At 36.4% G+C, this 16,031-nt stretch overlaps 1 protein-coding gene across 7 annotated transcripts in view; it reads left to right on the top strand.

Annotated features, from left to right (window-relative positions):
* The window catches only part of TANC2 (tetratricopeptide repeat, ankyrin repeat and coiled-coil containing 2), a 398,932-nt gene that overhangs the window by 235,075 nt on the left and 147,826 nt on the right, over window positions 1-16,031 (top strand). For all 7 annotated transcript variants that reach the window (XM_066262672.1, XM_066262671.1, XM_066262670.1 and 4 more), the window contains one exon: window positions 2,301-2,564. In XM_066262672.1, the coding sequence (XP_066118769.1) occupies window positions 2,301-2,564 (264 nt within the window). The remainder of the gene's footprint in view (window positions 1-2,300; window positions 2,565-16,031) is intronic.

The raw sequence follows: 16,031 nt of genomic DNA, 5'->3' as shown, positions 1-16,031 counted from the left end.
AAACCCAAAACCTTGGCATATCAGAATGATGCTCTAACTAACTCAGCTACCTGACCAGGGCTGGAGCTTGATGTTTCAGTTACTAGTCACCAATAAGCATGTTATTATTTATAAATTATTTGAAGTATTGAAAATAATGAAATCCATTGCTACCTTCTCAAAGCTGAAGGAATAATATCATTTCTACACAAACTGCTCTAGGAAGTTAAAATGAACAGAAAACTTTATGAGGCCAACATTACCCTGAGACCAAACTAGACAAAGACATTACATGCTAAGTAAACTAAATCAATGTTTGCAATGAACATAGACCTAAAAGTCCTTAACAGAATTCTAACAGATTGAATCCAGCAATATATAAAAGGAATAATAGGAACATTTAAAAAGAAACTCTTGACTAAGTGGGTGGAGGTGGGGACCACTGGCATTTTCAGAAGCCTAATGGCGACTGCCCACATTGATGGAGTGGACAGGAAGGTGTTGCCATGCAACTGGGCTCCCTAATATTAGTGAGGATTCAGAGACCAGTTGGCACCATGTAATTCTCAGATGCAAGAAAGGCATATGACCATGTAGAGCTGCTAAACTGGAAGGCAACAGGAGTGTCTTCCTTTGTAATCCATCCTCTTCCCTGTTATTCCAAAGTCTGGAACTCCATTTAAATTTCCAAAGACAAAACCTCACTAAAAAGAATCATGGAAATTACCTCATAAACTTAGCTCTCTTCTTTTAACAACAGATATATTTAAAATGTAGGAAGAAAATATGAACTAATGTATAAAAATTCTCCTGGCCCTGGCCGGATAGCTCGGTTGGTTAGAGCATCTTCCCAAAGTGCAGAGATTACTGTTTTGTTCCCCAGTGAAGGCATATACAGGAATAGATTGCTGTTACTATCTCTCTCTCTTCCTTCCTCTCTTGGTAAAATCAATAAAAAATAAACATTTAAAAACAGCAACAACAACAACAAAAAACTCCTAGGATGACACTTTATTTTTGTTCTATAATTATTGCTAAGATTTTTATAATATAGATTTTAATGTATTGAGTCCTTCCATTTCTACAATAGAGTTGATGGAAATTTTCCTGTTTATAATTAGTGGTAAGACTCAGACAAGTTCTAGAAGCCTTTTCAATTTTTGATTTCATTAAGGCAGTGGTTTTGGCAAACTGTGGCTCGCGAGCCACATGCTGCTCTTTGGCCCCTTGAATGTGGCTCTTCCACAAAATACCACATGCAGGTGCTACTTCGATAAGGAATATACCTACCTATATAGTTTAAGTTTAAAAAATTTGGCTCTCAAAAGAAATTTCAATCATTGTAATGTTGATATTTGGCTCTGTTGACTAATGGGTTTGCCGACCACTGCTTAAGGGACTAGGTAGGATTAGAGCTACAATTAAGTATGCAAACAAGAAGGCCCTGTATTACTGCCTTATTTGAACAGATTCTTTCTCCTCTATGAGATTCTCCTTAGGAACTGTTTCTTTTTTCTAATTCTCTGTTACATATCAAGGCCCAGAAAATAAATTTAAATGAGGTAAAATATAGAATAAGAAGAGTATAAATATAAAGATATTTTTGAGACCTTAGTTGTCCAGTAATTCATGACAATTATATGAAATTCTGATGAAAGTCTAAAATTTTTAGCATTGATAGGCTGTCTCAGTCCTTTAGCATTGATATATGAATTTGCTTGATTTTATTTAACAGATTTTTTTTTTTGTATTTTTCTGAAGCTGGAAACAGGAAGGCAGTCAGACAGACTCCCGCATGTGCCCGACCGGGATCCACCCGGCATGCCCACCAGGGGGCGATGCTCTGCCCATCCGGGGCATCACTCTGTCGTGACCAGAGCCACTCTAGCGCCTGGGGCAGAGGCCAAGGAGCCATCCCCAGCGCCCAGGCCATCTTTTGCTCCAATGGAGCCTCGGCTGCGGGAGGGGAAAAGAGAGAGACAGAGAGGAAGGAGAGGGGGAGAGGTGGAGAAGCAGATGGGCGCCTCTCCTGTGTGCCCTGGCCGAGAATCGAACCCGGGACTTCCGCACGCCAGGCCGACGCTCTACCACTGAGCCAACTAGCCAGGACCTATTTAAAATAAGAGATGCAAGACAATATGTGAGAGATACGAATATTTTGGTTTCAGTTATTTAAATTTCACGGTGGAAATGACAAAGATCATCAGTAACTTTAAAAATAATATTACTAATATTATCTATTCTTGAATTTGGATAATAGTAAACAGATTAATCTCCTGGATTTGTTTGTATGTTTTTAATTTGTTTTATTTTTTTTCTAGCTACATTAACAAGCTATTCTGAAAATATAGAACGCACAAAATACGTTGGAGAAAGCTGTAAAGAATTAGGATCTGGAGGAAACCTAAAACCGTGGCAGTCTCAAAAATCCAGCATGGATTCCTGTTTATACCGAGTGGATGAAAACATGACAGCTTCCACCTATAGTCTGAATAAGATCCCAGAGAGGAATTTGGAAACAGTTTTATCACAATCAGTACAGTCTATTCCTCTGTATCTTATGCCACGACCAAATTCAGTAGCAGGTAAGGTTTTTTATTTTTAAAACAATGACCATTTTACTGGTGTATATATTGAAATGAAAGTAAATTCTGCTCTAATGGTATTTAAATTTTCCATTCATCTTCTTTGACTGAGGTGCTCTTTTGTGTTTGGGTGATATACATGTATATATCTTTTCAAACATAGGGGAAGGCTTGTGTTCCTCAAGTGATTGTTTCGTTCTCCCAAAATACATAAAAACACATAAAGTCAAAAACAGAACCTATAAAGTATATTGTTGAACTTCTAAAAATCTTCTTTTCTCACATCACAAGTCTGAAAAGATTTCATTTTGAGGTTTTAAAGTTTTAAAATATATATATTTAATTGAAGTATATTTCAGTAGAATTTTTATCATCAGAAATCATCCCTTATAGTTTGAGGACAGGCAGGCAGGAGCTTAACTTCCCCATTCTAAGAGCTCACTATCTTCACAATATCCTGGCTGTCTTATCATAGAAGAATCACCAGGAGCCTACATTGCTAAAGAATGACTCATAGTCGGACCTGGCGGTGGTGCAGTGGATAAAGCATCAGACTGGGATGTGGAGGACCCAGGTTCGAGACCCCAAGGTCGCTAGCTTCAGCGTGGGCCCATCTGGTTTGAGCAGAGCTCACCAGCTTGGACCCAAGCTCGCTGGCTTGAGCAAGGGGTTACTCGGTCTGCTGAGCCCCACAGTCAAGGCACATATGAGAAAGCAATCAATAAACAACTAAGGTGTCGCAATAAAAAACTGATGATTGATGCTTCTCATCTCTCTCCGTTCCTGTCTATCTATCCCTCTCTCTCTGACTCTCTGTCTCTGTTAAAAAAAAAAAAAGAATGACTCATAAACACCACTAGCAGCCTCAGTCATAACAGAGTGGTTCAGAAATTAAAGTGGCTGGAGTATGGAGGCATTATTCTTAAGCAGCTATTTAGAATGGATGTTTAAGGATATATAGTTTTTAATAACAGGTTATATATATTTTTATTTTTTTTAAGATTTTATTTATTTTAGAGAGAAGATCAAGAGAGAGAGAAGGGGAGAGGAGCAGGAAGCATCAAGTCCCATATGTGCCTTGACCAGGCAAGCCAAGGGTTTCCTACTGGTGACCTCAGTGTTCCAGGTTGACACTTTATCCACTATGCCACCACAGGCCAGGCATTAAGGATATTTTTTATACAGCTAAGTTACTATTTAAAATTCAGACCAGGAGCTTTTGCAAAATAGTTGGGAATTCTGTCATTTTCAAATTGCATCATTTGAACTTTGTCAATACTACCAAATCAAAGTTACATCTGTCTTTCTTACTTGCCTTATGAATGCCTGGATAGGTTTATTTCAGTGATGCAAGATGATAAATTATTATAATAGCACTTATTGTAGTCAAGTGCTCTTATTTCCCAGGTGTGATTATGTTATGTAGGTGATGGTGTAATGTTTCTTGCTTTTCTCATTTCCCTTTCATACTTTTTCTAAACCATTGCTTGCTGTTCTGTACTCTGGGAAACTGTCAGCATCTGTGATTATGCAGAGAATGGCTCATCTGGAAGATTAGTAACTCAGAAGATTTAATTATTAATTTTTTAACATTATTTACTTTTACATAATGATAGGATGTTCTCTCATTTAGGTCTTTTTAAAATATGTGATCTTAACCATGATGTCAGATTAGAATCCTAGAATGCTGTAACTTATGAGAAAGACATGTAAGGTGAAAAACCCAACAGGATTTGCACAAATGAAAGAATATGTTGTTATAAAGATATATACAAATGATTATAGCACATCTATTTGTAATAGCCAAAAATTGTGAACATCTCAAATGCCCATCAACAGATGAATGGAAAAACAAATTATAGTATATATCATGTATTTTTTTGCAACAGATACTACCTAACAACAAAAAGAAATGAACTATTGGTACTGCAACAACACATATGAATCTCAAAGTACTATAGTTATGCTTAGCAAAATTTTGAAGCCAGATTAGAAAGAAAAAGTACGTACTGCCTGACCGCATGGTAGTGCAGTGGATAGAGCATCGACCTGGGACACTGAGGACTGAGGTTTGAAACCCTGAAGTCGCTGCGTTGAGTGCAGACTCACCAGCTTGAGTGTGGGATATGACTCCACGGTCACTGGCTTGAGCCCAAAGGTCTCTGGCTTGAAGCCTAAAGTCACTGGCTTGAGCAAGGGGGTCACTGGCTCAGCTAGAGCCTCCTCCACCCCCGTCAAGGCATGTATGAGAAGCAATAACTAAGAGTGCTGCAGCTATAAGTTGATGATTCTTATCTCTCTCCCTTCCTGACTGTTCCTGTCTCTCTCACACTAAAAATAAAAGAGTACATGCTATATGATTCCATTTATATAAAATCCTAGAAAACACAAATATTCTAGGTGATACCTGCCTGCACTAACCCTCTTTGGATTATTCTGTGGGAATTGGGGCTCAGAGAACTGGCACAAATGTTGACCCTGGAAAACTGGAGGCAGACAACACCAAACATAGACTCAACCAGCTCTACAAACAAAACACCCCAAACACAGACATAATGAGAAGACAAAGAAGTGCAGTCCAAATGAAACCACAAGAGCAGTCTGACCTGTGGTGGCGCAGTGGATAAAGTGTCAATCTGGAAACACTGAGGTTGCCGGTTCAAAACGCTGGGCTTGCCTGGTCAAGGCACATATGGGAGTTGATGCTTTCTGCTCCTCCCCCCTTCTCTCTCTCTCTCTCTCTCTCCCCTCTCTATAATGAATAAATAAAATCTTTATTAAAAAAAACCCACAAGAGAAACCTTCAGGGATGAACTGAGTGATATGGAAATAACAAAACTTCCAGATGCAGAGTTCAAAATAATGATTGTAAGGATGCTTAAGGATCTTAGAACAACAATGGATGGTCATTACGAACACCTAAATAAAAAAATAGCAAGTATAAAAAAGGATATTGAAATATTAAAAAAGAATCAGTCGGAGATGACAAATACAATATCAGAAATGAAGACCACAATGGAAGGAATTAAAAACAGGATGGATAGAGCTGAGGATTGAATCAGCGAGTTGGAGGACAACTGGAATGAAGGCAAGAAAGCAGAGAAGAAAAAAGAAAAAGAGACTCAAAAAGTCTGAGGAAACTTTTAGAGAGCTCTGTGACAACATGAAGAGAAATAACATCCGTATCATAGGGGTTCTTGAAGAAGAAGAGAAAGAACAAGGGATAGAGACTTTGTTCAATCATATCATAGCCAAAAACTTGCCTAAATTAATGCAGGAGAAACTCTCTCAAGTTCAAGAAGCACGAAGAACTCCATTAAAGAGAAACCCAAAGAAACCTACACCAAGACATATCATAATTGAAATACCAAAGCTAAGTGATAAAGAGAAAATATTAAAAGCTGCAAGAGAAAAAAAAGCTATCACCTACAAAGGAGCCCCTATAAGGATGACATCCAACTTCTCAACAGAAACACTTGAGGCCAGAAGGGAATGGCAAGAAATATTCAAAGTAATGGAGAACAAGAACCTACAACCGGCCCTGGCCGGTTGGCTCAGCGGTAGAGCATTGGCCTGGCGTGCAGGAGTCCCGGGTTCGATTCCCGGCCAGGGCACACAGGAGAGGTGCCCATCTGCTTCTCCACCCCACCCCCTCTCCTTCCTCTCTGTCTCTCTCTTCCCTTCCCACAGCCAAGGCTCCATTGGAGCAAAGATGGCCTGGGCACTGAGGATGGCTCTGTGGCCTCTGCTTCAGGTGCTGGAATGGCTCTGGATGCAACAGAGCGACACCCCAGAGGGGCAGAGCATCGCCTCCTGGTGGGCATGCTGGGTGGATCCCAGTCGGGCGCATGCAGGAGTCTGTCTGACTGCCTCCCGTTTCCAGCTTCGGAAAAATGAAAAAAAAAAAAAAAAAAAAAGAACCTACAACCAAGACTACTTTATCCAGCAAGGCTATCAATTAAAACTGAAGGAGAAATAAAAAGCTTCCCAGACAGAAAAACTCAAGGAATTCATTACAACCAAAGCAATGCTTCAGGAAATGTTAAGGGGCCTGTTGTAAACAGATCAAAGTGGGAAAAGAGTATAGCAAAAGAGGAATACAGCTTTAAAGAATAAAATGGCAATAAACAACTACATATCAATAACCTTAAATGTAAATGGATTAAATGATCCAATCGAAAGACACAGGTTAGCTGCATGGATAAGAAAACAAGACCCGTACATATGCTGTCTACAAGAGACACATCTTAAAACAAAAGATGCACATAGACTGAAGGTAAAAGGATAGAAAAAAACATTTCATGCAAATGGAAATGAAAAAAAAGCTCAATGGGCAAAAATTAAAACAATCCCCCTAAGATCAGGAACAAGACAGGGGTGCCCCCTTTCACCACTCTTATTCAACATAGTCCTGGAAGTCCTAGCCACAGCAATCAGACAAGAAGAAGAAATAAAAGGCATTCAAGTTGGAAAAGAAGAAGTAAAACTATCATTATTTGCAGATGATATGATATTATATATAGAAAACCCTAAAGTCTCAGTCAAAAAACTACTGGACCTGATAAATGAATTCAGCAAAGTGGCAGGATATAAAATTAATACTCAGAAATCAGAGGCATTTTTATATACCAACAATGAACAGTCGGAAAGAGAAATTAAGGAAACATCCCCTTCACTATTACAACCAAAAAAATAAAGTACCTAGGAGTAAATTTAACCAAGGAGACTAAAGACTTGTACTCGGAAAATTATAAAACATTGATAAAAGAAATCAAGGAAGATACAAACAAGTGGAAGCATATACCATACTCATGGTTAGGAAGCATAAACATCATTAAAATGTCTGTATTACCCAAAGCAACCTATAAATTCAATGCAATACCAATTAAAATACCAATGACATACTTCAAAGATATAGATCATATATTCCAAAAATTTATATGGAACCAAAAAAGAACACGAATAGCCTCAGCAATCTTAAAAAAGAAGAATAAAGTGGGAGGTATCACCCTTCCTGATATCAAGTTATACTACAAGGCCATTATACTCAAAACAGCCTGGTACTGGCATAAGAACAGGCATATAGATCAATGGAACAGAACAGAGAACCCAGAAATAAACCCACAGGTCTATGGACAACTGATATTTGACAAAAGAGATAAGGAAATACAATGGAGTAAAGACAGCCTCTTTAACAAATGGTGTTGTGAAAATTGGACAGCTACCTGCAAAAAAATGAAACTAAACCACCAACTTACACCATTCACAAAAATAAACTCAAAATGGATAAAAGACTTAAATATAAGTCGTGAAACCATAAGCATCTTAGAAGAAAACATAGGCAGTAAGCTCTCAAACATCTCTCGGAGCAATATATTTGCTGATTTATCTCTACAGGCAAGTGAAATAAAAGATAGGATAAACAAATGGGACTATATCAAACTAAAAAGCTTTTGCACAGCTAAAGACAATAAGAACAGAATAAAAAGACAAACTACACAATGGGAGAACATATTTGACAATACATCTGATAAGGGGTTAATAAGCAAAATTTATAAAGAACTTGTAAATCTCAACACCAGGAAGACCAATCCAATCAAAAAATGGGAAAAAGAAATGAATAGACACTTCTCCCAAGAGGACATACAGATGGCCAATAGGCATATGAAAAAAATGCTCAACATCACTAATCATTAGAGAAATGCAAATTAAAACCACAATGAAATATCACCTCACACCAGTCAGAATGGCGCTCATCAACAAAACAACACAGAATAAGTGCTGGCGAGGATGTGGAGAAAAGGGAATCCTCCTGCACTGCTGGTGGTAATGCAGACTGGTGCAGCTACTGTGGAAAACAGTATGGAGATTCCTCGAAAAATTGAAAATCGAACTGCCTTTTGACCCAGCTATCCCACTTTTAGGAATATACCTCAAGAACACCATAGAACTGCTCCAAAAGGAGAAATGCACCCCCATATTTGTGGCAGCATTATTCACAATAGCGAAGATCTGGAAACAACCCAAGTGTCCGTTAGAGGACAAGTGGATTAAAAAGCTTTGGTACATTTATACTATGGAATACTACTCAGCCATACAAAATGATGACATCGGATCATTTACAGTAACATGAATGGACCTTGATAACATTATACAGAGTGAAATTAGTAAATCAGAAAAAACTAAGAACTGTATGAATTCATACATATATGGGACATAAAAATGAGACTCAGAGACATGGACAAAAATGTGATGGTAGCGGGGAGTGGGGTGGGGGGGGACTAGGAAGGAGAGAGAGGGAGTAGGAGGAGGGGAGGGGCACAAAGAAAACCAGATAGAAGGTGATGAAAGACCATTTTTCTTTGGGTGAGGGGTATGCAGCATAATCAAATATCAAAATAATCTGGAGATGTTTTCTCTCAACATATGTACCCTGATTTATCAATGTCATTGCATTAAATTTAATAATAATAATAATAAAAGATATTTCCCCAAAAAAACAAAAACAAATGTTGACCCTCTTGCTACTGCTATTCCTCTGAGTAGTAAACTGTCTTTCATCTCTGACATAGATGTCTCAATTCTTTCAGTATCTAGGTTTGTTAGTTTAGATGTAGGATAAAATGTCAGATCCTTCACAGTTCTTGACAGTGAGCTATCACTATACCCAGACCCACAATATTAAAAGAAATGGCAATGCCAGTGTTCTTAAGGATGTGATGCAATTGAAATTGTCATACATTGTGATGGGAGTGTATTAATAAATTGGTATTACTGCTTTATAAAGCTACTTGGCAAGATCTATTAAATAAAGGCTATAAAGCTATATATATGCATGTTACCTAAAACCTAGCAATTTTACTCCTACATAGAATCCCCATCAAAAATAAGTCCTTATGCCTGACCTGTGGTGGCCCAGTAGATCAAGCGTCAACCTGGAATGCTGAGGTCACTGGTTCGAAACCCTGGGCTTGCCTGGTCAAGGCACATATGGGAGTCAATGCTTCCTACTCCTCCCCCTTCTCTCTTCCCCCCCCTCTCTCCCCTCTCTAAAATGAATAAATAAAATCTTAAAAAAAAAGTCTTTATGTTAATTGAAAGATAAGGGTACTTGTATCGATTTTATTCCTAATTCCCAAAAGCTGAAAATCTAATTGTCCATCAACAATAAACTGGATAAATACATTGTATTAACAATGAAAAAGAATGTAATACTGCTACAGACAGTATTATGGAACATACATACTTTATAAAGTATGTATATTTATGTAAAGTTCAGAAAAACAGACACAACTATGACACACACTTAAATAGTGATAGAACTAAAGTAGGGGTTACCTTTGAAGGGAATATCAGTTAAGGGAGCTTCTATATTTTGATCTAAATGGTGGTTGCATAGGGAGTGCATGTGTATAAAAACTTATTAAGCTATACACATAAAATTTATATACTTTATGTAAATCAGACCTCAATTTAAAATATATATAAAATATATTTAGGCTCTTGTCTTTCTGGAGGGGTTTTTCCTTGGCTTTGGTTTAGAAATAGCAGTCTTAGGCAACATAACTAGATCTTTGAAGAAATACTATTTTTAGTGTTGATTAAAAGTAATCTAATAACTTCAACAGATCGTAGAAGTTATTAGGTATCCTAACTGGCCATAAATTCTGATTTCCACCTTACTTATGTAGTAGCAACAGTCTCTGAAATTTTTTATTTTTAAAATCAAGTGTATTTAGCCAAATTTTACGTTATAAGATTTCCCCGTTTTGAGTAATTCACCCAGTTTAGTAATTTTCAGTATATTTACCAAGTTATGCAACCTTCACCATGAATCAGTTTTAGAAAGTTTTTATTATCCCAATAAAATTCATCATGTCTATTTAATGTTGATTCAGTTCCCTCCCCCAGCTCTAGGTAATTGCTAATCTTTCTATCTCTATAGATTTACCTTTTCTGGACATTTGATATTAATGGAGTCATACAATATTTGGTCTCTTGTGTCTGGCATAATGTTTTTGAGGTTCATCCATGTATCAGAAGTTTGTTCCTTTTTATTGCAAATAGTATTCCATTGTATGGCTATCATTACCACATTTTATCCATTCACCAGTTAGTGAATATTTAAGTTTTTACAATTTTTAATTATTGTGAATAGTGCTGCTATGAACATTCACATGCAATTATTTGGTTGGGCATATGTTTTTATTTTTCTTGGATAGATACCTGGGAGTAGAATTGATGGATCATGAGGTAAATTTATGTTTATATTTTTAAGAAACTGCCAAATGTTTTCCGAAGTGGCTGTACCATTTTGCATTTCCACCCACAGTATGTATATTCCTGTTTCTCCACATCTTCTCTACCATGTTATTTCTACCATCTTATCCCTTATTATAGTTCGTTTAGTGGGTATGAAACGCTATCTTGTTGTGGTTTTAATTTTCATTTCCCTAATGATGTTGAGCTTACTTTATGTACTTATTAGCTGTTTATATATCTTCTTTAGTGAAATATCTACTCAAACCTTTTGCACATTTTTTATTGGGTTGTTGGTCTTCTTACTGAGTTGTGTAATAATTCGTATATTCTGGATACAAATTTTTATCAAGAGATGTTTGCAAAATATTTTTTCTCAGTCTGGTTCTTATTGATATATTTTGGAGCACAAACATTTTGATGACATCGGTTTATCAAATTTTTATTTTATTTTCCACACTCCTCCAGCACACATTAGCATAACAAAGCCCCTCCCCAAGCAGGAAGGTAGTTAGCTGTATCACCTGGTGTCATTGTTTAAAGAATGGAACAATATCTTTTTAATGGAAAGTATAGATAGATAGATAGATAGATAGATAGATAGATAGATCTATTAGAAATATATAGAAATATCTAATAGATGTTTATTATTCTATATCTTCTAATAGAGCTATATTATATATAATCTATATATGGATCTATTAGAAATATATATAAATATCTAATAGAAACATAGAATATATATAATAGACATATATATAATAAAAAAGTATATATGTCAAGTATTATAAAACAGTGATTTTTCTTTGCTGTTAGAGGTTGTTTTAATTCAAGTATTGGAAAATATTTTCTGTATACACTTAAATGTTATTTCCCCTCTTCCCACTCCTGTTTCTCCCCATGTTAAAAAAAAATAAATTATTGATTATATTTTCACCTGTCATAATGGTCATTCCTATAACACTGGCCTTTCTGGCTAACAGAAATTTTCAGATTCATAGGCAGTACTGATTATACTTCTTCAAAGGAAAGGAAGAGTAAAAGCTAAGTGCACCATCAGAAACCACATAGATCTGTCCTGGAGAATAACATTTTATACTATCAAAGTAGTACATACTGACTGTTGAACAAAATATTTCATCAGGTAATTATTTCTTGTTAATGTTGAATGTAAAACAGACCTACTATTGCTTACAAGGCAAGTCATAGATCAGGGAATAGTTTGTAGTGGGTTGTTCTGTGTGTCTGAAAACTGTGGTTTCAGTGTCCTCACAAAGAGGCAGGGAAGTGAGCCATAAACCAAAGGACTCAGTTATTTTCAAAACTGTATATATTATAGGTTGAAGGGCCAGTAGCCGTGGCCACCATCACAGCGGCCTGGCACATGCAGGTTCCCATTTGATTTGGACAGACAGTAATGAAACAACAGAGCCAAGAAATGGTGGGCCATTTTCTTTATCCTATCCTCGCACTTGGCTGGCCAGTAAAAACAAATACACGGGCACCGAAACCCATTCACACATTCTCCGATTCCACAACCAGGAGAATCTTTTCCGAGTTTTCCTAGAATCAAAGGCCCACCTGTTCAGCAGAACTCACAAAGCCCCTCACCTCTGTTCCCCTTTGGCACCTGGCCATTTTGGCTTCCTGCCTCCTCTGCAACCACGTGGCCTCTCTCTTCCCTTTCTCCATCTTCTTAAAACTTTTTCCGCACTCTTCCAGCACACATTAGCATAACAAAGCCCCTTCTCAAGCAGGAAGGTAGTTAGCTGTATCACCTGGCAGCAGCCATTTTTAACAATAAAAGTGAGAAAAATCAAATAACACAAATTTTACAAAGTTATTTGCCCAACATAGGTTGTAAATATTTCCTGTATGTAGGGAAATAAAATTACTTTCACAGGGAATTATTCTTCTAACTATATAATGTATATAAATATTCGATAAGACCACCATCTCTGGTAGCTTAAATGATTAGCTATCTTAATCTTTTAAAATAAATTTTCTTAGCTCAAGAGGATTCCCTTTTCTCACTTTAGCTTTAGATATACATATTTCCCTTTATTTTCTAGTGTTTACATAGAAGTTATTTCCCCAAACTGGGGAAGATCAAATACTCAAGTCTCCTTGGTTAACAGGAATAATTAAGGATTTTAAACATAAGATGAGGTTGAAGTGGGGAAGGGGAGACTCAATATTTTTATAGTAATTAAATTGCTCTAAGCATATACACAGCTGGGGAGTCGGATGGGGTGATAAAAGCCAGTAATAAAAAGCCTTGTTCAAATCCAGCTTTTAAATTGCCCTTTAAAAATTTTTTTTATCTCAGTTTGAGTAATTTAATTAATTATTTTAGAGACCAAGTAATATTGAATAATGATGTGAAAATACCATTTATGTCACTTTTTAAAAAAGCCTAGGAGAGTAATTGTTTAAATGGCCCTGGCTGTGTTGCAGACTGATGCCCACTTGGGGAGAGAAGCACCCTCTTTTTGCCTGAGCTCTTTATCCAGTGTTGTCAGTCAGGACCAGGAAATTATTAAGGAATTATTTACAATCCTTGAGGCTGCTGCTGGATTGACCTCTAAAAACTAAAACTGTATTATTCCATAAGACCCTTAATTTTTAAAAAGAATGGAAAGCACACATGGCTTTTGTAACTCTTTGGTTTTTATAATACTTGCAGGGAGAGCATATGCAAATGTTTATGTTGATATTTTTGAAATTTTTCCTCAAAACTTTTAAGTCAACATAAATAGAAAAAATATATGTAATGAAAATTTTAAAACAATTATGTACTCCTTATTAACTGTTTAAACAGAAGTCTGATTATTATAAGTGTTAATCCTAATCCGGAGAGACCCGAAACATTGAAGACACGAACAAGGTCCGTCAATTACACACCAAAGCTTTATTGTCTAGTTTGGCCAAGTGGCAGCAACTCCGACAGAAATCTGAGGGAGAGCGCGCCGGCCCTTTGTTCTACTTAGTTTTTATAGTTTTGTAAGTGGAAAGTACAGAAGCAAAATTGTAATTATGAGCCCCTTACCACTATTGGTTATAGTCATGTCCTTTAACATGATAGGACCACGTTCAATTTGCAAGCCATACATTATTTTGGAGAAAACAAAATTTACAAGTCATTGCTATAAGAAAAGGTTCATTTTGGCTTTTCTCTCCCTGTACCTGGCTAGCCATTCACCCCTTTCCCCACAGGCGTGGTGGAATGTCTGGGAATTCATGTTTTCCTCCCCTTTGCATTTACAATACAATGCCAAGGACCATCCTGGTCATGCCAATCACACAGTACAGGGACTATTTCTCACAATTTCTCTGTACACCTTAACCCAAATTAATTAAATGTTCTTCAAGCCTCCCAAAATATTAATATTAATTCTGTAGCTTTTGGTACTTTACAACACCTGCAGGTGAGGTGGCGCAGTGGCTCCTCAATAAGTATAAATATATTGGCCTATTTGATGTAGCTATGTATTTTTAGAAACATTAAGACTCAAACAACTAAAATCTTAGTTAGATATACCAATTAAAAGCTCTACCTACCGTGTATGAAGAAAGTGCTATTTCCTAAAAACAAGAACTTTTAACTAAAATGACAAAGTCATTAAAGAAGAGTTTGGCAGTCTGTAGCATTAAAGCTTTTGTTTTTCTGGAGTAGCTCAGTTTTCCAAATATAAATTTAGATGTTTATATACTTTTAAATTAAAATTCTAAAATATAAGAAAATTAAAACTATATATTTTATTATTTTCAAAATGTAAATCACTATTGCATATTTATTTTTAAGACTGTTGTATTAGAAAACAGTAGAGAACCTTGTGGACTTGCGGTTGCATGGCAGAAATTATTAGAGAGTAGGCTGTCTATGGTCATCCTTGATGTCTTAAAATCAGATTGGCAATGAATGGGAGGGATGTGGGAAGCAGGAAATGTTTGCTTGCAATAGCTGTTCTCCATGCTTTATGTGAAAATGAAGAGTCTATCAGGGAAGCATACAAACAACAGAAGTCAATTAAAATGTAAACCTTCACCATCTACTTGTTAATGTTTGGAGCTGCATCTTTTGCTAAGAAAAGGATCTCAAGAATCAAATAAATGCAAAATAGGGTATCTGAATGAATCCAATCAGAAACTGTAATGAGGATTTTACAAAAAATCAAAAATGGACTTTTCAGCAGTTAGAGCATTGACTTTATGAATCTAAAGGTTTAAGGACAACAGAGTGGTTTCTTGCCCAAGCTTTAGCAAGCAGTGTCATTCAGGCTCCCTTCTCAGATCAGCCAGAATGACAGCTGTGCCACCAAAATCTGTTTTTATTAGTGGCATCTGATATAAGAATAAACAATTCAAACTAGTTTCAAACTCAGTATACAGTTGCCTCTGGAATGTTTGGGACTAAATGTCTGCTGAATTTTTTTCTGCCCACTTGTGTATTAAATGGTTTTGACTTCAAAAAAGTGGCAGTTAAATGTTCTATAAGTGAGTCAGCTATTCCAATCAGATAAAATCTCAAAAATAATATGCTCTCTTTTTCTACTTCTTCCTTCTCTGAAAACAAGGTTTTTTAACAACATAGATTTTTATGGGTTTATTTTTTAAAGCATTTTTTACATAACATTTTTATTGCATATTTTTTTCCTATTCATTTTCTTTCAACTTACCAAATTATCTCTTCTAAATGTATCTAGAAAATATTTATTAAATATTACAGTATTAATTTAACTTGACAGAATTATCTCAAAAAATTTGCCAGTACAATTTTACAGCAAGAGTAACACCACAAGGTGGGAATATCTGTGTCCGTACGGGTCTGTCATTGGTGTTTGTGTGGTATGATGATGTGCAAGGCATTGTTGGTATGGCCACCTCTTTCATCCTTAGCTTTCAAATAACCCAGTAAGACAAAACCTAATTTGTTACTCAATTGTTTAAATGTCACCCAAACACAAAGTATATTGTTGTAAAGTAGCGTACCCTAATTCACGAATTACGTAGAGACACCAAGGCAGGATACAGAAGAATTTTTAGGAGGAGACTTATTAATAAGCCGGCTGCATATGACTTACACGGGGTATAGTTAACCCAAATCGTGTAGCATCGAATATAGCTTTGAGGCTAGTTATATATACTTGATCACATACAGGTTGGATGGAAAAGGAAGGGGAAATGTGACACAATTATCAATCATTA

The sequence above is a fragment of the Saccopteryx bilineata genome, chromosome 2 (genome assembly GCF_036850765.1).
Source record: "Saccopteryx bilineata isolate mSacBil1 chromosome 2, mSacBil1_pri_phased_curated, whole genome shotgun sequence".
NCBI lineage: Eukaryota > Metazoa > Chordata > Mammalia > Chiroptera > Emballonuridae > Saccopteryx > Saccopteryx bilineata.
This window is presented reverse-complemented; position numbering and strand designations above follow the sequence as displayed.